General features: G+C 41.2%; 2 protein-coding genes across 3 annotated transcripts; both read left to right on the forward strand.

The window, feature by feature from the left end:
• rnf168 (ring finger protein 168) lies at positions 1–13,614 on the forward strand. Of its 2 annotated transcripts, none has more exons than XM_038284875.1 (8): positions 1–257; positions 4,195–4,371; positions 5,693–5,891; positions 6,819–6,889; positions 7,258–7,413; positions 7,493–7,569; positions 12,382–12,439; positions 12,517–13,614. In XM_038284875.1, exons 2-8 carry the CDS (start codon positions 4,237–4,239, stop codon positions 13,096–13,098), a joined length of 1,278 nt encoding a protein of 425 aa, XP_038140803.1. In that variant the 5' UTR covers positions 1–257; positions 4,195–4,236; the 3' UTR covers positions 13,099–13,614. The 2 variants fall into 2 exon arrangements, with proteins under 2 accessions (XP_038140803.1, XP_038140804.1); XM_038284876.1 differs by having other exon boundaries at positions 7–27.
• A 5,600-nt stretch (positions 13,615–19,214) lies between these two features.
• Positions 19,215–21,626, forward strand: LOC119783347 (transmembrane 4 L6 family member 5-like). The gene is made up of 5 exons (XM_038284824.1): positions 19,215–19,492; positions 19,572–19,640; positions 20,939–21,093; positions 21,168–21,360; positions 21,453–21,626. The coding sequence occupies exons 1-5, from the start codon at positions 19,316–19,318 to the stop codon at positions 21,471–21,473; spliced, it is 615 nt and encodes a 204-aa protein (XP_038140752.1). The 5' UTR covers positions 19,215–19,315; the 3' UTR covers positions 21,474–21,626.
• Positions 21,627–22,089: the final 463 nt, after the last annotated feature.

A 22,089-nucleotide genomic window follows, 5' to 3' on the forward strand; every position in this document is an offset into this window, starting at 1 on the left:
GAGGGAGACGACGCATGCGCACATCCAGTCAGTTCAGGCGGGTTTATTCACTGTCAGTTTTGCTTTGTTAACTTATATAGCCCACAACTGTGTGACCTCTTTAACTGAACCGAACCTACAATACTCAGGCTAAATGATGAACACACGCAGGCTGAGCACCTGGAGAGGCTCATATCTGAGGCCTGTTAGCTGCTAAATTTCGGGCCAGCTGCTTGCTAGCTACCTGCTAACGTTAGCTTCAGTTGGATCTAAAGCAGGTGAGGTCGGACTCTGGCCTGTTGGGCCCGGAATGACAACAGGAAACGATTCTCTATTTTCGTCAATTTGTTCCACAGGAACGTCGCCACGTTTCACAACAGCCGTTAGCTTCAGACAGAGCTGTTTGAACGGGTGTTAGCAGCAGTTAATCAATCACTGCAGAAAGTCCAGAAGGTGTTGGATTGGTTTGATAGCTGTTAGAGTATACGTTACACTGTGTCACTTGAAGTTTATCAGTAATAATTATATACATACATATATATATATATATCCTTTATTGTCAATAGACAGTGGCAAAACTGTTTTTTCTTTTACAAAATCAGACTATAAGAACCATAAAACTTTATGTAATCACATATAGCCACCCAAAGAAACCTTATTGTTTACAATTTGCTTTGCTTGAGAAAAAGGGGGAAAAAAACAATCACAGAACTGAAAACTGATCTAGAAGCTAAATATAACAGCATGGCTGTTCCCCTTTATTCAGTTTGTTGGGGGGAAGGATCTGAAGTAGTGTTCTTTTGTGCGTTTAGGATTCAGTCTTTATTGAAGAAAGCCTTTAGTTCTTCAACCCTCGTTGTTTTGTTAGTTCCTCTGGTACTAAACAATGATCCCACCCATCCATGCAGAGACACACCACTGTATTTCTTATTCAGACAATTCAGCAGAAAGCAGCAGTTACTGTAAACAAACAGATGAAGTCATTCTGAATCAAAGATATCTAAGTTGTGAGCATGACTTTGGGTCTCTGAGTTAGGGTGTAGCCCATTCAGCTGCAGACCAAGCCATAATGGTGAAATTTTTAAATTAACAAAGGGGGACTCTTTCTTTACTTCTCTGATAAACACACGTCTTATCCTTTAGTTAAGAAATACAGATGACAGATAGGAAAAAAAGATTTAGTACAAATTTGCCACATTGATATTGCACATGGTTTCGGTAAAAGTACTTTACTTTGATAATATTTAGAATTTTAGGAACCTTTAACTTTTCAAATGTGTTGCACATAGTGCCCTTTAACAGGTTTTATTGTACCTTCACACTGAGGCTACGTAACTACAATAATTCTTCAAGTTGTAGGGAAATCGTATTGAAATGTCAAATCTTCCTGGCTTAAACATGTACTCTTTATCAGAAGATATTTTCGCAAAATTTAGAAAATTTCTATTGTTATACAAAATTCTGTCTTAAAATCTGTGTTTTTTTCCCCATTATCTTATGCAGGCCAATTAGTTATACGTCAGCTTGTACACCTAAATTTGGCCAATCAACGATCATCTGTCAATCAAATTTTTTCATAGCATCTTGATTCATATTTTGCAGCTTATACGAACAGTTGAAATAAGAAATAAGAATCATTTCATTTCCCATTGAGTTCCGTCCCAGTGTTCACGGGGATGGGCGTCTGTGTCTCCTGCAGGCGTGGAGCTAACAGAACTGGCAGCGTTGCGATGCATGGGCTCAAACATGTACGGCTGGAAGCCTTCTACACCAAACCAAGCTTCTGGCGTCCTCTTCCACAACAACTTTGTCTCCACTTTCCTCCTCTATATAAAAAATGTATGATGGAGGAGACTCATCCACGACATCCGAAAACCACAAAACTCTCCTTGCATGTTTCCTCTGTCCATAGCGTTCCTTGACAGTGTCCTTTCTAAGTCACCAATTTAGTGCTACTTGGTCCCAATGGAATTTCCCATCGGGAACCTACTAGCACTAAGTTGCTAACTGGTAAGCAGGATGCTTCCGACAAACCGGCAACAATCAAACTTGCTGGTGAACTTTCCGCAACTCTTGATAAACGAGCAGTCACATTCACTTTATTCACTCGTGTAAAGTCGGACACCACTTGGCGGTTGGAACAGCCGTTTTCCTACGACTTTAATGATTTAGATTAGGGCTGCAACAACGAATCGATAAAAATCGACTTTTAAAAGCGTTGGCAACGAATTTAATCATCGATTAGTTGTGTCGCGCGATTAATGTGTCATCCGCCGCCGCTGTCATCCGGGGGAAGAAAAAAAAAATATGGCGGAGCGAGTCAGCGCCGCAATTGCAGTGTTGCCAACTCAGCGACTTTTCAGACCCCTCCAGCGACTATTTTTCAAAAAAGCGACTAGCGACAAATCTGGCGACTTTTTACGGTGTCACTGGCGGCTTTTGCCTGCTGTGGGGCGCCTTCCCCATCCCAACGCCTTTCTCCCTCTCCCACAGGAATCCCTCTCAGCGCTGCAGTCAGAGCCGCAGGATTTTAGTGAGGAGTTAACCCTCAGCGTCCAGACTGCAAATGAAGCGCGCCTGCGCCGGGATTGATGGCGCAAATTGATCACAATAGTTAAAATAGCCTGCGCTTTGTAAAGTGAAAAAAGTCGTAACATGCAACTTTTGTCAAAACAAATGAACATGGCAGGGTAGCACCACTGTTATGACGCAGCACCTGAAAAGAAAACACGTTGGAGCCTTCAATGGCAGTGAAGAGAGCTGATCAGCAGGATGAGTAACCATGCTTGTTTCGTTTAAAGTGGGGAAACGTAACGTTAGTTTCTCAGGTAGCTCATCTGATGCTTTCCTTACCTTGTTAGTAGGTTACAGACAGTGATAAGGTTGGCTACTTATTTTACTTTTAATTTCATTTGAATTAGCTTAAGCAGCGTTTATATTTTCTTTATAAATAAATTAACTTGCAAATTATGAGGGCAAGGCTTTTAAAGTTTAAATCTTCTGGCAAAGATAAAGAAAAGAAGATCCTGCAATTTATGGAAGTAAAACAGAATAAAATCTAGCAAGATCAGTAATATGTCAATTAATTATCTGCCACATTCCCATGTAAATATCAGTCTTTGGAGGATGTGTGTTTTACCACCCCTAGTTCTCTAATTTTTATTCCAAATACAATTTATAATTTGAATCACAGGGCTATTTTTATCTCTATGGTTCAGTATTTTCTCAAGTAGCAACTTTAACTGCTATACTTTCCTGTCTTAAAAGGCAGAACTCTTCTAGTCTAAAAAAAAAGAATTTGTTGAAATGGGGGGGCCTATTGTTTGAACCCCTTAGGGGCTTTTAAAAACAAAAATGTCTTTTTTTGCGCTTTATGAAACAAAGTACCCTATATTTTGTGGATGTACAGCTACATTTCTCATGTAAGTTTGCGTAGTTTTAACGCAAACATTTATTTTTCATATTGCACCAGTACAGTTAATGAGCAACCTGTACTTGTGTGCTTGTTTGTTCTGTCTAAAATGTTTACTTTGGAATAAAGAGGTTAATATAATTTTTTTTTTTGTCCGATTCATCGATTAATCGAAAAAATAATCGGCCGATTCATCGATTTTTAAAATAATCGTTAGTTGCAGCCCTAATTTAGATCCAGATGTAATTTAATTTGCTGTTATAATTTCCTTACCGACTGGTCCAGTTCAGCTGGTGGAATACTGTGACTTTTGGGGCTCTTGTTTTTTCCTTTCACTGAGATCAGGATGTTGTCTCGTAGTTTGTGCTTTTCTTCCATTTATTTTAAATTTTTGAACTTTCAATAAAAAAAAAAAAACTGCACTTAACTCATCTTTATTATAAGAGTTAAAATTATCATGCAACTTCAAATTTAACAAGAACCATGCCAAACAAACAACTGTTAATGTCTCGTTGTTCCTATATGGTGGACTGTCTGCGATGTATCCTGCCTCAGCCTGATCATTGCCAGCGATGGGAACCATGTTTCATTCCCTGATAGAAAAAGAACTGAAAGAGCTCAGACCTAGCTAAACTTTGCAGAGATTCAGAACAGAATCGGCATAAACCTTTAGAAGAGACACAAAGAATCGAGCCATCCTAGGTCATAGGGCAGTGTTGCTGAGAGAGACATTTTCCGATCAGTATTGAATAACACGCATGTCACTATACCACTGAGGATAATTATGGTTTCTGCTTCTGCAGTGTTCAGTTGTTCCCCGATTAAAAGTGAAGAGGAGAAGGAAGATGTCTCCGATTTCTGAGGTGGAGGAAGTTGGCAGGAAGGACTCGGCTCCATCCCGCGAAGACTGTCTGTGTCCCGTCTGTCTGGAGATCTTCATCGAGCCCGTCACCCTGCCCTGCACACACACCTTCTGCAAGGTAACCGCCGGCCACAGAGAGGTTAAATTACTGTGAGAACTGAGAATGGTTATAGGTAAAGCTGCAGTTTCCTTGGAAACAAAGAGATCACTTAGAGCTGAGGTTACCATGGTTACGGAAACGCGAGAGTTCTATGTTAAGTTCATGAACTTGATTGCTAGTGATGTTATGAGATGAGCTCAGGCTTCGACGCATGTTTCGAGTGTTGGAGAGGGCGTTTCCGCAAGGTGCGTAACGAGGTTTGCTTCATTTGGGGGAGGAGCCAAAATAGATGACGTGCGAAGCCTAATTGCCCCGCCATACCAGGTGACCACTTCAATAAGTGGTTCAGGTTGCCCGGAACTTCGACAGGCATTTAAAAAGCCTCAGGATTCAGTCAAGATGTGGGAGTTTGTAGGAGAGTCGCTGTCAGTTGGATAGAGTTTGGATAGATTCTAAGAATAGATTAGTTGGAAAAACAACAAATTTAGTAGGTTAAAACTATATTGGTTGGATTAAACAATGTAATGATCAAAATTGAATCTATTGTTATCTTGCTAGTGTCGTCAGCTGTAAGAGATGGACTTCCACTTTTGAGGTTGATGGTTCAAGATCCACATCAGACTTTTTGAAAGTTGCGATAAAACTTTTTTTTTTTTTGGCTAATGTGACTAATTTGTATTGGTTTGCCCTAGTACAAAGATAGGTTGGGTAAAAAACACTGCCAAAGTTAAATTGGTTGGTTTAACCAAAAGATTTTTTGAACACAGAACTTTCAACCTGATTAAAAAAAAAACTCTGGAAAAAGTATTTTGACTAACGCCTTTCATTTTGTTCATCGATCACCCAATTTGCACTTTCACTATCTGCTTGAGATTATTTCACTAAAATGTCAGAAAAACTGTGCTTTTCTCCAAGACATTTTACACATAAAATCTTACAAAATATTTTATTATACAGACCAATCATTAACAATTTCAAAGGAACGTATATGGGTTAAAAACAAGAAAAGCGATTGCAAAAAAATCAGATTATATAAGTAACTGCAGTTCTGCTTTCCACCAGTAGGTGGTGACATGTTCACATGAGGCTTCATGAAATGTCTGGATCATTGAAGCAATTTGGCCAAATGGTTCCATGCCTCATAAGGCTTTATCTCACCATCACTATTGATTAGCTGCTCTCAGAGGGCCACTTGCTGTCGTCTCCAACAGGTGGCGCTCTGGCTCCAAATATTTTTTGTCGGTTTAAGCCTAAATTATTTCTGTTTTAGGTTTATTTTCTTAAAACCTTTCCAGCGCTGCTGTCTCACGCCTGATCCTATCATGTGTCTGTGTTTCAGAGCTGCTTCCTGGAGTCGGTGGATAAGGCGACGCTGTGCTGTCCCATGTGCAGGAAGCGGGTCTCCACCTGGGCCCGGCTCAACAGTAAGAAGAACACATTGGTAAATCAGGAGCTGTGGGACCAGATCCAGACCTTCTTCCCTCTGCAGTGTCAGCGGCGCCTGAGCGGCCAGGAGGCTGAGGAGGATGACTGCGCAGGTAAGCTAGGAGAATATGAAGACTAGAAAAGCTGAGCAAGGGTTTGGATTCTGATCCTCTGAGCGAGTGGAGTATAGAGGAATGTTTGGTAAAACACCACAAGGCTGAGGAGCATTGGACTGCAGCTTAGCCTTTGCTCAGTTTGATTAAATGTGTTTAGTCATGTTATTTGACATTTTCTTTTTACATTTATATGCCAGTAACTCCGATTTTATACAAGGTTTTTTTGTCTGTTGTCGGTTGGACTTTGACCACGCCGAGCTGTCACCTTACCGCATTGCCAGATGGTCTGGTTCTATTTAGAGATGGCCGTCTTGTTTTCTGAGCGCTGTTTTTTGTTTTCAGATCAAAAATCAGCTCTCAATTGTGGTTTGTGAAGCTGTTTTCTAACATGCTTAGAAGGTCAGTCAACATAAACATGCTGAGATCACTCTGCTGCTTTTTAGGTGGTTAATGAAATGAATCAGTTTCAGTTAAACTCAAAAATACGATGGAGTATTAGGGCCAAGCTAGAGATTTTTTCTTCCTATTTTGACAATAAAGTTGTAAAAATAAGAGAATAAAGTCATAAAATTAGGAGAATAAAGTCGCAACGGGAATAGTCGCAACATTACAAGAATTAATGTCATAACATTACGAGAATAAATTAAGTTGATAAACCAGTTTCCATATCCAGGCACAGTTCTTCTCTGTTACAGCCCAAATGCAGGGAACCAACTGATGGTATTAATTAGTGATTAGAGTGAGAGGAGGATGTAGGGGTGAAGATATTCAGTTGTTGGAAGAAAACTGATTCCGCAAACCCTACAGAAGCATTTTTGGGTTTGTGAAACACTGATCGGAGATCAGAGACAGCTGCTGACATCAACCTGAGCTCTGCATCACTAACAGAACCATGTTTATTTGTGTGTTTCCTTTTTTTCCCAGTTTTCGTGCCCATTCCCAGAGTCTGCTCTCCTGGAGAGCTGCGTCAGGAGTACGAGGATCAGGTGACCAAGGTACGGTCAGGATGGGATTTTATTAGAACGGATGGAAAAGATCATCCATCCAGAAGTCACTGAGGCTCACTGTCAGTTCATTCTGGCTTATTGTGATGTGAGGATAATTGTTTATGTTGAACTTTAATTTAAAAAAAAAAAACAAAAAAAAGAAACAGAAAACCTTTCTGGTTTACATAAACATGCCTGCAACTCTGGGTGTTGGCATGGTAACGGTGTCAACAGACGTGACCCAGTTTCGGTCCAAGTGTGAGTTCTGTGTGCTTCAGGTAAATTGGTTCCTAGCAGCTGTTCTGTTTCTGGAAACAACTGGAGCGGTGAGGGTGATGATGCAGAATGAGGTCACATGACTGTCTGTTTCCCGTCAGCTGATGGAGGAGCGGAGGACTCAGGATGAAGAGGAGAGCAAAGCCAGTGAGGAGTTGATCCAGAAGCTTCTCGCTGAGGAGCAGCAGCAACTGCAGGAGGAGAGGAGGAGGAAGGAGGAGGACGAGCAGCTGGCCAAACAGCTGAGCTGCCAGCTGGTCAGAGATGCCACTAATACACACTAATGTCGACATCAATTGTTTTGGGTTATGTTAAGTTGTCTTAACCCCCTTACAGAATTCCCAAGAAAAGCTCAAGGTTCCCGACACCCCTCCAGTGAAGAAGAAGGACGTCATTGTAGGAAACATGGACAGGTGAGTCACACCTGAGGGGCGGGTGTAGGAGATTAATTACTAGGGTCGGGGTGGAGGAAGCCTGTTCACAGAGGTAGTTTTCAGCCAGTCCAGATAGCAAGGGCAGCGTATCTTGCTTGTTCCACCACCACAGTGTGGCGCTATCCCTGCAGGGGATGGAGGGCAAGCTTTTATAGAGCTGGATTTCCTGATCTACCCTCTGGGCTAAGGAAAGACGGGGCTTTGATTCACAAAGTGACCGCAGCTCGTTGTCTTCCGTACTTGCCCTCTGAACGCCGTGTGCGTAACTTGCGTAAAAAACGTGATGTAAGTCGTGCTCCCCAGAGCCGGCACTTTAGGCTCTGGTGCTGCGGGAATCGAAAAAAGAATCGTTCAGCGAGCTGCCAAACGATGAAAATACGGAACCGGTTCTGAACAGGAACCGGTTTTCGATTCCCATCCTTATTAATTACTGCTAGCAAGTATTTATAGCCAGTAATCTGATTTAATTAATTTTTATATATATATATATATAATTTTTTTTTTTATTTCCATCAGGCCCCCATTTTAAAAGCAATGAATGTCAGCCGATCAGAGCTTTCTGTCTAAACAATTCCAACAAGAAGCTTTAGAGTCGTGGGGGAGCGGCTGCTCCAATCGTTGCATTTCTGAATTCCCCCGAGTGGTGCACGACTTTACACGAGTGAATAAAGTGAATGTGCTTGGTCATTTATTAAGGGGCAGGATTGTTGTGGCAGAAGGTTCACAAGTTTGATTGTGGCCGGTGTCTTGGAAGCATCTTGCTAACCATTTAGCAACTTAGTGCTAGTAGGTTCCCAATAGGAAATTCCATTGGGACCAATTAGCACTAAATTGGTGACTTAGAAACGACACTGTCAAGGAACGCTATGGACAGAGGAAACATGCAAGAGGAGGAGAGTTTTGTGTCGGAGGTCGTGGATGAGTCTCCACCATCATACATTTTTTATTTAGAGGAGGAAAGCGGGGACGAAGATGCTGTGGAAGAGGACGCCAGGGCGCCAGAAGCTTGGTTTGGTGTAGAAGGCTTACAGCCGTCCATGTATGAGCCCTTGCCTCGCAACGCTGCCAGTTCTGTTAGCTTAAGGCTGCTGAAGACACAGACGTCCATCCCCGTGAACACTGGGACAGAACTCAATGGGAAAGGAAATGTTTCTGATTTTAACCGTTGCGATTATTAGCTGCGACATATGAATCAAGATGCTATGACTGAAATAATTTGATTGACAGATGACAGTTAATATATGACTGGCGGAATTTAGGTGTACAAGCTGACGTATAACTAACTGGCCTGAATAAGGTGCCGGGGGGGAAATTTTTCAAAATTTTGGGACAAAATGCTCTGATACAGGGTACAATTATATACATGTTTAAGCCAGAATGATTTGACATTTAAATACGATTTCCCTACGACTTTTAACACCTAAATCCCACATCCTCTGTCACCGCCCCGCTCCGTTCCAGACCTCATGCGCAAAGCAAAGCCTACAGCCTCCGCTGTTCCTCCCATCCTGCTCCGCTCTGATTTACATGTGTGCGTGTGCTATATTATTAGTAAATTCATAGGTGCAAAACATGCGGAAATGAACGCTTAATTTAATGACAAATATTTTCTTTTTGTTGTGGGGATAACTAGGATCATACATGGTTTGTATGAACTATGTTTGTTCTCTACCTCCGCATCTACTCAGCATCTCTCTATCCATGCTGCTCTCCTTGCCGCTATCGTTGTTAAGTCGAACTGGTTTTCATGGTTGCTGGTTATGGGAACGCAGCCTTCAGGATAACCGGTACTTTAAAAACCAAAACATCTCATCCAGAAAAGGGCAGAATAAAGAGATTTTTGGTAAAGGCTTTCTGCCTAATCTGAGAGGAATTCTGTTTACATGACAAAAGCATGATTTGGCCTCATTCATATTTGTAAATTAAAAAAAATTAGCATAATTTTGAACTCTTAAAGTTCTAAAAGGTGTAAGTTTAAGGCCTTAAAAAGTCTTAAATTCACCAAGTTATCAAGTCTTAAATCATTTTTAGTAGGTCTTTAAGTTCAAGATGGCCAAGGAATTAAAACGTTTGGACTCCAGTTTCTGTCGATTCGCCATTCCAATTCTTTTAACATGAAAAATGATAGAAGTTATATTTTTTTAACATCTTATTTTGTCTAAACTTTATTTTATATTTTCACATGGCAACGGTAATAACATAATGCAGCATCCGTGTGCTGAGTCGGCCCCCATTGTGGGTCTAATGATTGGTAAAGTTTTACCCGATGGGTAACGAAACTGAAAACATCTGTATTTGGTTAACTAATAGTATAAATGGCAGAGCTCTGTAGTGCTGTGGCTAGCTGTGCTCAGTCGCTAACAGGTTAGCCTGGTTTAGCTCTGTCAGTTAGCCAAATTAAGCTACATAACATTTAAAGGTACACTATGCAACCGGTGTTGATTTTCCAGCGAGGCTCCCCCCAGAGGGCGAAAGTAAAAGTGCACTGTCATAAATATGCACAGCTGTTCTCCTGGTTTCTCCGTCAAGCCAGGCGCGGTTGTTTTGAGCTTAGCAGACAGGCGAACGCAACGAATGACTAATGCTGCGTTCACACCGCAGCTGGCGCGACAGAAGCAGCGAGTTTACATGCAAGGTCAATGGTTGACGCGCGTCAAGGTGCAGCGTCCCGCGGCGCGTTTTGAGCAGCAGGCGCAGCGCGTCTGAGCAGCTGACGCAGGGAGAGAGACACAGCGCTGATGATCAGAGGCTATGATCTCTCCTCTTTAAACAGTTTATTGACGCCTAAATTAACTTAAAATGCAGAAATCTGCCGGCAGAATATGCAGTTTGGATTATTTAGATAAAAAACACCTACCAGCTGCCGCGGTGAACCGCGAGGAGGCGACCCGGCCAGAGGCTGCTGATGAAGGGATCCCTACTGTCGGCGCACCGCTGGTATGTGGGGGTCTGAGCGGCTCCGACAGAAAAAATATTGAAAGCAGGATAATAATCTGAATGAACTGACTGCACTGATTACGTTTTCAGGTGTATTTTCTCACTTAAAAACATATTAAAACTACTTTATTACCACTGATCACAGCAAATATAGCTGCAAGGCAGAGAAAGGATAGGGTAGCTCCGCCCAACGCGCGTCAGACACACTTTTGCACCGCGCAGCCAGAGCAGCAAAGTTGCTTCAGCCGTGCGTCAGAACTAACTGGTATAAGCAGCAAAAATGAAGCAGCAGACGCGATTTTGCTGCTTTTGCTGCGTGAACGTAGCATAACTGCACAAAGATCGCCACTGTGCTAGCAACGAGAATGCTTTTAACTGGGGGGTGTAGCAGTTCTCGCCGTAAAGCAAGACTGACTCTCGCGAGACTTCTGAGCCTGTGGGTGCGGGTCGGTGCTCCTGCAATTGCAAGTGCGGTATTTCCCCCACAGACCACCAGGGCGGCCGAGAATACCTTTGTTCAACCTGAAATGACTCATTTAATCATCCAAAACGATATGGAACACATTAATTAACTGAAAAATGTTGCATAGTGTGCCTTTAACTTTGTGTCAACAACAACCATTTGTTTTCTACAGTACTAGAATAACTGGTTTTCTTTCTAAAATCTCCAAGATGTTCTATTTGTCCTTCCCTCCCTTCAAATCTCAATAAAAGTACAAGAAGTTCAGAAACTTTTTTTTTTCACCTTATTAAATGGAAGAGCTAAGTCTTAGATCACCAAAGAAACTTGAAATAATAGAAAATATAGGTAATAAGAATAAATCAAAACTCTAGAAAAGATTTGATTCTTGTATACTGTTAAAAAACAGTTTGTCTCAATAGCGTCGCCATATTTCGACATCATCAGCAGAGATCGGACTCTGAGCATTAACCTACGCTAGGCTTTAAAAGCAAAACTTTTAATGCTTGATTAAAGGCTTCTAAAAGCACTTCTAACAGCTAATTTAAAGACACTATTCTTAAAAGCGGGAACTTTAGGCCTATGGGTGTCGATTCTCATTTAAAAGGCATCAAACCTCATGTGAATGACCCGAGACATGACCGCTAACAGTCAGACTGCTGTGGTTATAGAAAAACCACAGCACTATTGCTGGTGTCACCAGACTGCCTTGGAGAGGCAAAAGCTCTGGATTTCCTATTAAGGATCACTGTGTCGTCATCAGAACACAGCTACATTACAACGTAGACTTTAAACGGTACTGAAACAGTGCAATCTATGAAACAGATGCTTAATCTTAACCTTGTTTCCAGGTTTATTGTTGAGGAGTTTGGAAGAAAATCTTAACGGCATATGTAACCCAGTTAAGACTAGTAGAGTTTATCTGGAGAGAACTCATTACTAAAATAAAGGTCATGTTTTAAAACGATAAATAAGAAAAAAGATAATTATATATGGCCATTTAGCAAACATGCTCACTGCCACAGTTATTGTATATATTAATTTAGTAAAGATGTTAATTTAGGTAAAGATGAATAAAGTAATATTTGCAGGTGAGTTAATTGCTGCTGCTCTTTTGTACATTTCTGTATCGTGGCGGTCTTAAATTTAATTTATAAAGGTCTTATAAAGCCTCCATGAGTTGGTGAAGCCTGTAACTTCCCCGCTCTGAGCGTCAGGTGGCCACAATAGGAAGGATCGACTGGAAACAAACGAGATCAATTATCAAAAATATCAAACTGGTTCTCAGTTGGTTGAACCTGGTTCCAGCAGCTGAACCTTTTTTCATTGTCTGTTTCTCAGGTTCAGGTACATGATCTGTTTGACAGGAAGTGACATGTTTAACTTTGTTTCAGGTTCCTGTCTCCCCGTTCCACTCTTCAAAGCTCCGCCCCCAGTTATATAACCAATAAGGTCAGTTTTAACATCACCTCCAGTCCTTACAGCTGATATTCATTCATGACAGCATGTATTTTAACATTCTCTTTTAGGAGAACATCCTTCTGTTGGAGGCGGAGCTTCACATGGAGCGACCCCGCCTGCTATCAGACCAGTTAAGACCATCCTCATCGAAGAGGAAGAGCTCTGAGCTAGACGCTGCAGATGAGCAGGAAGTGACCACCAAAGGCGTCCTGGTCTCCTCCCCTGTACCTGTGGAGGCGGGGCCCTTAAATTACTGGGAGGCGGAGCTCCAGTTGAGGCAGCGGCAGGAGGAGGAGGACCGCCGCCTTGCTCTGCTCCTTCAGAAGGAGCTCGATCAGGAGGAGAGACGGAGAGCAGCAGACCGGAGCAAAGGGTCCCCCGATGCCTACCAGCTTCGCCACCAGAAAGGAGAGACAGAAGAGGCGGGGCCATCACAGACACCCCCAGTAGGACGAGGCGGAGGCAGGACCCATAAATCCTCCAGGAGCTCCATCAGCTCCTCTTCCCCTCGGTCGGCCTCGACCAGAAGGGCCTCCCTCAGCTCATCGTCCTCTTCATCCAGCAGAGGCAAACAGACCACTTTAACAGAGATCTTTTCTCCAAGCTGCTCATCCTCCTGCTCAGCTGCTTCCCCCCCAAACAGAAAATAAAAACAATTTATTTTGAAAGAACCACACTTCCAGGTGACCTCTGATCAGATTCTATCACCGGTTTTTGCTTCCTGTAAGTGCATTTTTTTTTCTTTTGTTTTTGACGTGCCCAGCGCCAGCAGTTGTGTGATAAATCATGACTGTGAACCCAACGCACTGCATTAGATCACACCAAGGAAGACGGCTCTCTGGAGTGTGCAAAGCCTTTAATCGTTGGTAAAACTAAGCTTTTTAATAATCCAAATGGTTATTGATCTCCTGTCTCTGTACAGATTAGGGGGTTTAAATGAAGCTCCGCCCCCTCAGCTGCAGCAGGAGCATCATTACTTCTATAACAGAGGAAGAAAAGTCGATGCCTTCAGGGATAAAATCCCTGTTAAGTGCTTTGCAACACTATCATGGTCAGGACCTGCCGGGAGGCTGTGTTCCTGCTGCCTTTACATTTTCTGACCTGCTTTTCTCTGTTAGTAAAAAAATAACTGATTTATTTTTTTCAATAAAGTTCTTGTTAGTTTCTGCTGCTTTCCTTCCTTCAATCCATCTTTAGGCTCCTCCTCTCCTGTTCTGATGGGGCTGGCCCATGCGGGTCTGGTTTGATTATATCCTTCAAATAGTTTTTACTGAGAAAAATTCTTAGGTTTCTCTCTGAATGTCCTGAGTCATCGATCCCACCAGGCACCAAGAAAAACCTGCAACCGGCCCCCAAAGTGAACCTATCGGTGGAACCAAGATGTTTGTAAGGGTGAGAGAATATAGTGTTGCATGGTTACCATGAGCAGCTTAAGGTTTGAACCACTAGGAGGCGACACTGAGATTTTCCCCTTCAGCTTTTATCTAGAGATGACTTTTTATATGAATGCTGTAACATAGCTGTTAGACTTTTAAATGAGATTTATTAGAGCTGCTTCTCTGGTCTTTCTCTGCAATCATAGAGGAGTTGTGTTCACATGTGCAAACTGAAATAAATATATCTGACAAAAACCGTAAACGATTACAAAAATGTAAATATTTAGCCAATGAAAATGATCAATATCTAACTTAAGAGTTTATAAAACCTGAAAATGTCTAAAACCTTTGGAATACACAGAATTATATGCACTTTGGAGCAAAAACTTTAAATGCTGGTTTCTCCTATGCAGGAGATAAAAGTAATACAGTTACTGAGCTTAATTTTGTGCCACAGAGAAACTTTCTCCTACAGTCACATTAATGTACTAAAAGCAGCAGATGTATATGATTTATGATGAGGCTGGATTAAATTTAAGCTCCGCACAGATTCACCCACGTTTCTGGCATTCTGTTCATTTTGGTAAAGACGCAAGCTGCTGCCATTATGATTATGATCAAATGTCTAAACTGGATCAATATAAACAGTCAAGTTCTGGAAAAGTTCTTCAGTTGATAAAGAATTTCTTATGTGAACTAAAAAAAAAAGGTCAAACTGGAACCAAAAATGACACAGATGTTTTAAATGAGGTCTGAATAGTTTTACTGGGGGCTTCTGCCCAGGTTGTGTTCATATCCAACACCACTTATGTGGGATCCGCACCCTGAACCGGTCCAGAACCCAGAATAAACTCAGATTTTATCTTGGATAATTAAACTTACAGTGTAAACATGTTTTTCACGTTTATGTTTTTTTTTAAAAACCTCCCCTCATGTGTGATGTATTACAGCATTTGTCACATAGACGTGGTTTCTGTGGTTACCCTTCGACAGGTCATATGACCCTGATGAGCTGCATGTTGACGTCTGAGATGAATCCTTCAAACACAGTCCTCGAGGACCTCAGGTGTTCTGGTTCTCAACAATGGGGGATTGTGTGTCGGCGGTGGTTCTGAGTCAAATACTGGTCCTGAGGTTTCAGTGTGATGTCAGATCGAGTGTCAGGGATCCATTAAACAACAGAGGCTGAGAGAACAACTTTCCAATATAGTGGAGCAGAACCAGCTGAAGGCTCAGGTTAAAGTTGAATTACCCTGTAGTCCTAAAACCTCACTTTAGTATAACACTGTCTTAAGAGAACCTCTGATGCAAATTGTATTACAGAAACAAAAGTTTCATCACTGGTCTAAAATTAAAACTGAAACTAAATGCGGAGGTTTAAGCATCATTCTGATTGTTGGTTTGTGTGAGACAGATTCTTCCTTCCTTCCTCTGGGACAGCACTGATCAGCTGGCAGAAAGAATCAATGCTACTGGTTAAAAACTAAAACCAGACTGGTCCACATATTCTCTCAGACCTAAGCAGATGTTGTTCTCTCTGAATACTGGTCCAAGGTTTTAACCTGCAGGACCTGGAGATATTAGCTAGGACTGGATTATGTCACCGCTAGGCAGTGATGAGACATCAGCCAGTTCCCTATGAGTTTTTGCTGTCCTGCAGTGAATCAGAAGAGCAAAAATAAGTTGTTCTGTTTAAGAAGAACTAAAAATAGAGGGGAAAAAAGAAGTAAAGACCAGCAGCTGTCCTGACGGAGACAGTTTGTGTCCACCTGAATGCTAAGACCCCTGACAAATGCTGACCGACCTGCTTCTGGGTGTTTTTAACTAAAGTTATATACAAAAGAAATGCTCTTACAGCAGATTTAGCACATTTCTGAGTCAACTATTTCAGCATATAATGCAAACAAAGTGGCTCTGTTCTGACAGCAGGTACCAAACCTCCTCCAGCCACTTATAAATTAGGGCATTACCAAAACTCCTTCATATACCAATAAACTGACAGAAGGTTGGTACCAAGAGTCTTGTAGTAGACTGCTTTTTGTCTTGCCTGAACAGCTTTAGACAAGAAATCCAAACTACATCTACAAAATAGTCCAAAAACAACAAACAGGTCCCTAGTTCTGTCCTCATGTCTGTCAATTCACTTCAGCTTGTTTATATAGTACCGCCAATTCACAACACGGCACTTTACCGATACAATTCAAACCGATCGTACAGTCAGACTGGTTATAGTTTTCTATCTAAGGAAAACCAGCAGATTGCATCGACCCATTGACCCTCACACCATATCAACTATAGGATACCTGTCCATATGGTTCATTCACTGATCTGTCATGAGACATTACCTTAAGCCATATTCAGAACTATCTGGAGGCCCACCTGTTGACCTGTCCACAGGTCCATCCTCTTCACAGATTTACTGCATGATCTATTCTTAGGTTGTACTTAAAGGGGAACACTGTTTTTTTTATATTGGGCCCTTGATTTTGCGTTATTACATCATGTTCTACTCACCCATATGAGTTTTGTGTCATTTGGAGCCGTTCTGAAGATATTCTGTTAGGTTATATCCAAGTAACGTCTTCCTTTGGGCAACGACTTGAAGGCACAAACTAAACCGGACTGGAGTTTTTTTTTTTTTTTCAAAAAGAAACTTTGTTTAACCAATGTACATTACACAAGGCGGCTACGCTCTATCCCTTATATTCATTCGGCTAGCTAATCTGAATCGTTCGATTCCATTTGGAGAGCGAGATCATCTGTGGTAGTAGCACTAGACATCTTCCAGGCATGTGAGTAAATCTAGCAGCAGTTCAGCAGACAGGATGAATGAACGGTAGCCGGCGCGCACTGATGACATATACACTCCGCTTTGTTTTAAAAATATATAAATATAAAATATATAACCGTGGATGTCTGGGGGACAGTGATTCGCCTACATGTTATGAATGCTGGTGTACCATAAAGAATAAATTATGAACAGTTTAGTTTTTGCCTTCAAGTCGTTTGCCCATAGGAAGACGTTACTTGGATATAACAAAACCAAATATCTTCAGAACGGCTCCAAATGAAACAAAACTCATATGGGTGAGTAGAACATGATGTAAAATCAAGGGACCGATGTGAAAAAAAAATGGCGTTCCCCTTTAAGTTATTCATAAGACCTAAATCAGATCTACCTGGAGGTTATAGATGAACTGATACACTGTTAACCACTCATGCTTGTTAATAAACCTGATACCACTGATATTGGTCTGATACCACTTCTATGTTTGTTGTAGATCACAGTATCAAAACAAAGAGGTCGACCATAGCTGTCAAGACGTGCTTCCCTAATGTGGACAAAAGTCCCCTCTACTGTTTCTCGGCTGATTTAAAACCTGAAGTAAAGCCTGGTAATCAATATTCTTCAATATGGCTATGCTTTTATGTAGCATTCTTGTCTGTACTCGGTGTTGACAAGTAGGTAAGACTGTAAACACTTGTACTCAGTCCCAGGGGAGTGTTGGCCTCAGGGGCGGATTTAGGAAATTTGGGCTCCTAGGCAAAGACAGGCAGGGGGCCCTCTGATTTGAGAAGACGACACAGAAAACAGACCGATTATACATTATTTGTTCTACGTTTCATCCCTCTTATTTCAGGAATGAAAGATTTTTTTCCAGTCACTAAGCTCACTTAGCTGATTGCTCCTTCTTGTGTTTCCAAAAAGGTGACAGCAAAAGTCCTTCTTTTCACTGTAGACAAACCATGATCTGCTTATCTGTTCTCCATTTTTCATTTTTATGAAATAATAGCTGCATGAATCATGACAACAGACAAGATAGAGGAGAGCAGGGCGCGGGGTTACCAATCTACTTGCTCTGGAGAGCAGAGTTGGGTGCCTTTATATGTTGTCGTCAAAGTCTCCAGTAGAAGAAAAAAGTTGCTAGATTTGGCACCAGGTCCTTTTTTGAAATAAAAACAGTACAGGGGTCTGAAAAGTCACTAAGTATAGTGACAAAAGCGCTAAGTTGGCAACACTGTTCAAAACAAACAATGCTGTTCGCATTGTTTGTTTTCAAAGGGTTTGCTGCTGTCTGTTTGGACCTTTCTGAACATGTGCAGCAAATGGACTGATCCAATGTGATGGGGGGGGGGGGCTTAATATTATTGTGATGGGGGGGGGCTTAATATTTTAAGCATTTTAATGGTATTTTAGCGAAAGGATTCTTTATGAAAAATACTATTGATGTGTACAAATCAGGAATAGTTGTATTAATTATACATATAAACAGAGTTTTGTGGGACCCCCAGGAACTCAGGGCCCTAGATATCTGCCTAGTGTTGCCTAATGGTAAACCCCCCTCTGGTTGGTCTAGTGGTTAGAGCAGTGTGCTTGTGCTCTGAGAAGGTTGCAAGTATCTGATTCGATCCCCACAGCCTGCACTCTGGGTTCCTCAGCAAAACCCTTAACCTCTGATTGCTGAGAACCAATTTCCCCTGTTGTGGGACAATAAAGGGATTTACATTGCATATTCAGTTTGAAGACATATTTTATTGGCCCATCCCTCTCTAAAGGTCCACCTGATGATCTGTCCATAGGTCATGCCCCAGGTGTCTACATGTCCACTGCATTGTCTGTCCTCAGGTGTCTAAAAATCAAACCAGGTACTTCTTCAGTCCTATTCTCAAAGATAACCATTGTTATCTTTCAGATTTTTTCCCTTCACATGTTCATAATTTTTTGTTAATCTTTTCATCTATTGTTGGTCAAGACATTGTGGTCTATAGTTAGAACTATTGCTTCAGCTGTAGTTCTGGTTTCCTGTCCTCAGACTGATCTCAGGTCAGTTCTGTCTTCATTCCTTGTTTTGGTCGTCCTTCCTGTCCCCAGACAGCAGGCGTGTCGTCTTATCTTTGGTCATAAATAAGCCCGTTTGTTCCTCTCAGAGTCTAAACCGGGCAGACGAACCTCACGGTGAGTTCTTCTTTCTTTATGTCTCCATGTGACGCTGATTCAGAGAAAAACCTCTGCAGAAAACACAATTCAGAAACATTTTGACTACTAATATTTAGCTTTATAAGCAAGAAAATGTTGGGATTTCGGACTAGATTTGATTGTAATATTTCTGTTTCACCTGAAAATTCAGAAATATTTGATTTTTTTAGCCTTTCTATAAAATACCTTGGGGATGAAACCTGAAATTTGGCAACAAATTTTAAAATAAGGGTATAATCAGTTTTTTTATTGTTTATTCCTGATTTCAAACTTTTTTAAATCTGAGAACAAGAAGACTGACTTAAAAAAAAGAAGAATATGTTTCAAATTTGCTGCTGGTTTAAAGTGTGTCCCCTGTCATTGGCTGCTTAGTTGTGACATCACAACAAACATCTCCTTTTCTTTGGGATTTTTTTCCTCGTTCATGGAATGTTGGGAATCTGCTAACTTATTCTTCAGAGCCATATACATTTTAATCCACCAGCTTTGAATCTTTTCCCCCTTTGCTAACAGATGTGTGTGTCAAGGTGTCTACGATGTGTGGGCTTATCCCTCATTCCTATGGCGATCATCTGCATGCTGTCCAATATTCTGCTGCTGCTTCCTGAACTCAAGCCCCGCTTCCTTTTGGGAGGTCATGTAACCAGAGAAGCTACCTGGGCTACGGGTCTGTGGGGCTCAGGCTTTCTGGTGAGATCTTCTGGGTCATGTGTGAGTTTGGGATGTTTTCACAGTGGCCATGTTGGATCTCACAGCTGTTTGGTTTCAGGTTTTACTCGGAGCACGGGCCTTCATCCAGAGCAGCAAGACTAGAGGCTGCTGCGCCTTCAGGAGTCAGGTGAGCCCTGCTGCCTCCATCTGTACAGGAACTGTTAAACCATAAAGGAACACATGACGTCACATCTGCCCGTTCATACAGATGGTCTTTATCCTATTCTCCTTGTTGGAGCCTGAATTTATACTTTGCATTTTTCTTGGTTTGCATTATAGTTAATGTTTTATGTTTTGTTTTGTTTTTTTTGCTAAATGTACTTTTCTTGAAATTATGAAATATTATTGGTAATTCATATTAATTTGGGGAATTTGTATATTTAGCTATTGTGGTTATTTTGCTATTATTTTCATTGCTTCTTTGCAGAGGGTAACAAGTAACGAAGTACAAATACTTCGTTACTGTACTTAAGTACACTTTTTAGGTATCTATACTTTACTCCATTACTTATTTTTTTTCCTACTTCTGACTTCTACTCATTACATTTTCACACAAGTATCTGTACTTTCTGTTCTTTACATTTTTACAACAAACGTTACTGGTTACTCTTGGCTTCGGTTTTATGTTTATTATAAATATTTACTAAACTAGTGTAATTGGATGAGTCATTTAACGCAAACACTCATTGGTTAGCTGAAGGAAATCATCAGAAGCAAGCAGGTGTTCTTCAAACTGCAAACGTGAATTGTCTATGCCATGTTACAATGTAGGATTCAGAAAAAGATGTTGAAATGTCTGAACGGTCGGACACAGGCGAGAGCGTATCGGGAGATGGAGACCAACAAGACCTCCCTCATCTTTGGCCCTATCTCAAAGAATTTTTCCAAATAGTCGAAAAATTTAGCTTTCAATTCATATAGTGGCATCTGGCTGTTTTTTTAAGGTTACTTTATACTTTTATACTTTAAGTAGTTTTTGGAGCAAATACTTTTTCACTTTTACTTGAGTAAAGAGGTCAAGTTGATACTTCAACTTTTACCAGAGTGTTTTTAAACTGCAGTATCTATACTTCTACTTAAGTAACAAATGTGTGTAGTTTTGACACCACTGCTTCTTTGGTTTAAGGATGCATACATGTCACTTTTTTAAGATGATGCATCATGGGAGTTTCATGGATGTGTATCACACAAAGTGGAGCCGAATGTTTTTTTTTTACCTCTGTCGCCCTTATATTTTGTTTGTATGTTTGGCATACCTTTATTCTATCTACTCACAAATTTTTTTAAATGCAATAACGTCTCCATGGATTTCTTGGACGATTCATCTGGACAACTTGTGTTTGGAAATGTTAAGGTGCAGCGAGTCACATCTTTTTTTAACCTTACACTCCTCATATAATGGTTTAACATATGTGTGTATTCCAGATGTTGTGTCAGGCTCTTTATTCCTGTGTGGGGCTACTGGCTGCCTCCAGCTGTTCTCTGGTCAGCGCCACAGGTCTGTCTCAGGGTCCTCTGTGTCTCTACAACTCATCCTCTGGTCTTACCTGGGGTGTCCCCCTTCAGCCCCTCCCTGACATGTGAGAAATACTCTTTTAAAGAACCAACTCAGAAATTACAATCGGGTCTCCTGACTGGGTCTTTTTCCCTGCAGACACTCAGGGTACCTGTACAACCAAACTCTGTGGTCGGGGGTCTGTCTGGCACCCCACTCAGTGGTTCAGTGGAATGTTGTCCTGTTCAGCATTATGGGAATCACCAGTGCCCTACAGGCCGCCCTCTGTGGACTGAACTTCCTGAACTCTCTGGTGGGGCTGGTCCTGGGTCAGGGGTTAGGTCACAACAAGGTGAGGTAGCGCGGTTAGAGCTCAATGCGATCCGAGCTGACCTTCCTGTTGTTCTCAAAGTTTAACCTCAAATTTTTCTCTTTATGTTTTAGGTCGCTCCAGTTCCGGTATGAGGTGTGCGGAGCTTCACAGGAAACCAGCTATAAGACATTTCAAAATAAAAGCACTGATGCACTTTAGCCAAGCAATGGCTCTGAAATCATCAGAGATGTTGGTTCCATAGAGTATAACTCATCCATGTATTTTAAAATGTAATAATACTGATGATGATGGTGATAATGGTTCTTTCACCTGCAGACAGTCAGAATGTTTGAGATGAGTCCACCTTTTATTTATTTCTGTATTTTATAAAATAAAGTCTTTGTTTGATCATTGACTCTACCAGCTGAAGCACAGAGAAACATTGGAAAAATAAAAAAAAGCTAGACGGGGTTTATTACAGAACTATAAAAAACAAAGATCACTGCACCAAACCCTACACTTTTGGCACTTTTAGGTCTTTTGAGTAAATTGGCCTGGATATATTTATTTTTTTATTTCTGCAAGCACAATAAATCCTGAGAGGGGCTCAAGTATATAAAAAATAATAAAAAAAACTAAACAAAACAAACCTGAATGTTCAAACAGTCATATGTTTACATCACTTCTTTTTCATCACAGTATTTTTTATCACTGCTGCTTACCTTATCAAGGCTGCATTTAAAAAAATGAAATACTCCAGAGACCTGT

This window comes from Cyprinodon tularosa, unplaced genomic scaffold, assembly GCF_016077235.1.
Source record: "Cyprinodon tularosa strain WSP-4 unplaced genomic scaffold, ASM1607723v1 ctg203, whole genome shotgun sequence".
Classification (NCBI taxonomy): Eukaryota; Metazoa; Chordata; class Actinopteri; order Cyprinodontiformes; family Cyprinodontidae; genus Cyprinodon; species Cyprinodon tularosa.

What these genes read in the sequence shown, in the direction of transcription:
- rnf168 (XM_038284875.1), top strand. Translation starts at nt 4,237, where the DNA reads ATGTCTCCGATTTCTGAGGTGGAGGAAGTTGGCAGGAAGGACTCGGCT. An exon ending in ATTGTAGGAAACATGGACAG is followed by an intron (nt 7,570 to 12,381) that starts GTGAGTCACACC and finishes ACTTTGTTTCAG; the next exon opens with GTTCCTGTCTCCCCGTTCCA. An exon ending in CCAGTTATATAACCAATAAG is followed by an intron (nt 12,440 to 12,516) that starts GTCAGTTTTAAC and finishes ATTCTCTTTTAG; the next exon opens with GAGAACATCCTTCTGTTGGA.
- LOC119783347 (XM_038284824.1), top strand. Translation starts at nt 19,316, where the DNA reads ATGTGTGTGTCAAGGTGTCTACGATGTGTGGGCTTATCCCTCATTCCT. An exon ending in GCTGCGCCTTCAGGAGTCAG is followed by an intron (nt 19,641 to 20,938) that starts GTGAGCCCTGCT and finishes TGTGTATTCCAG; the next exon opens with ATGTTGTGTCAGGCTCTTTA. An exon ending in CTTCAGCCCCTCCCTGACAT is followed by an intron (nt 21,094 to 21,167) that starts GTGAGAAATACT and finishes TTTTCCCTGCAG; the next exon opens with ACACTCAGGGTACCTGTACA.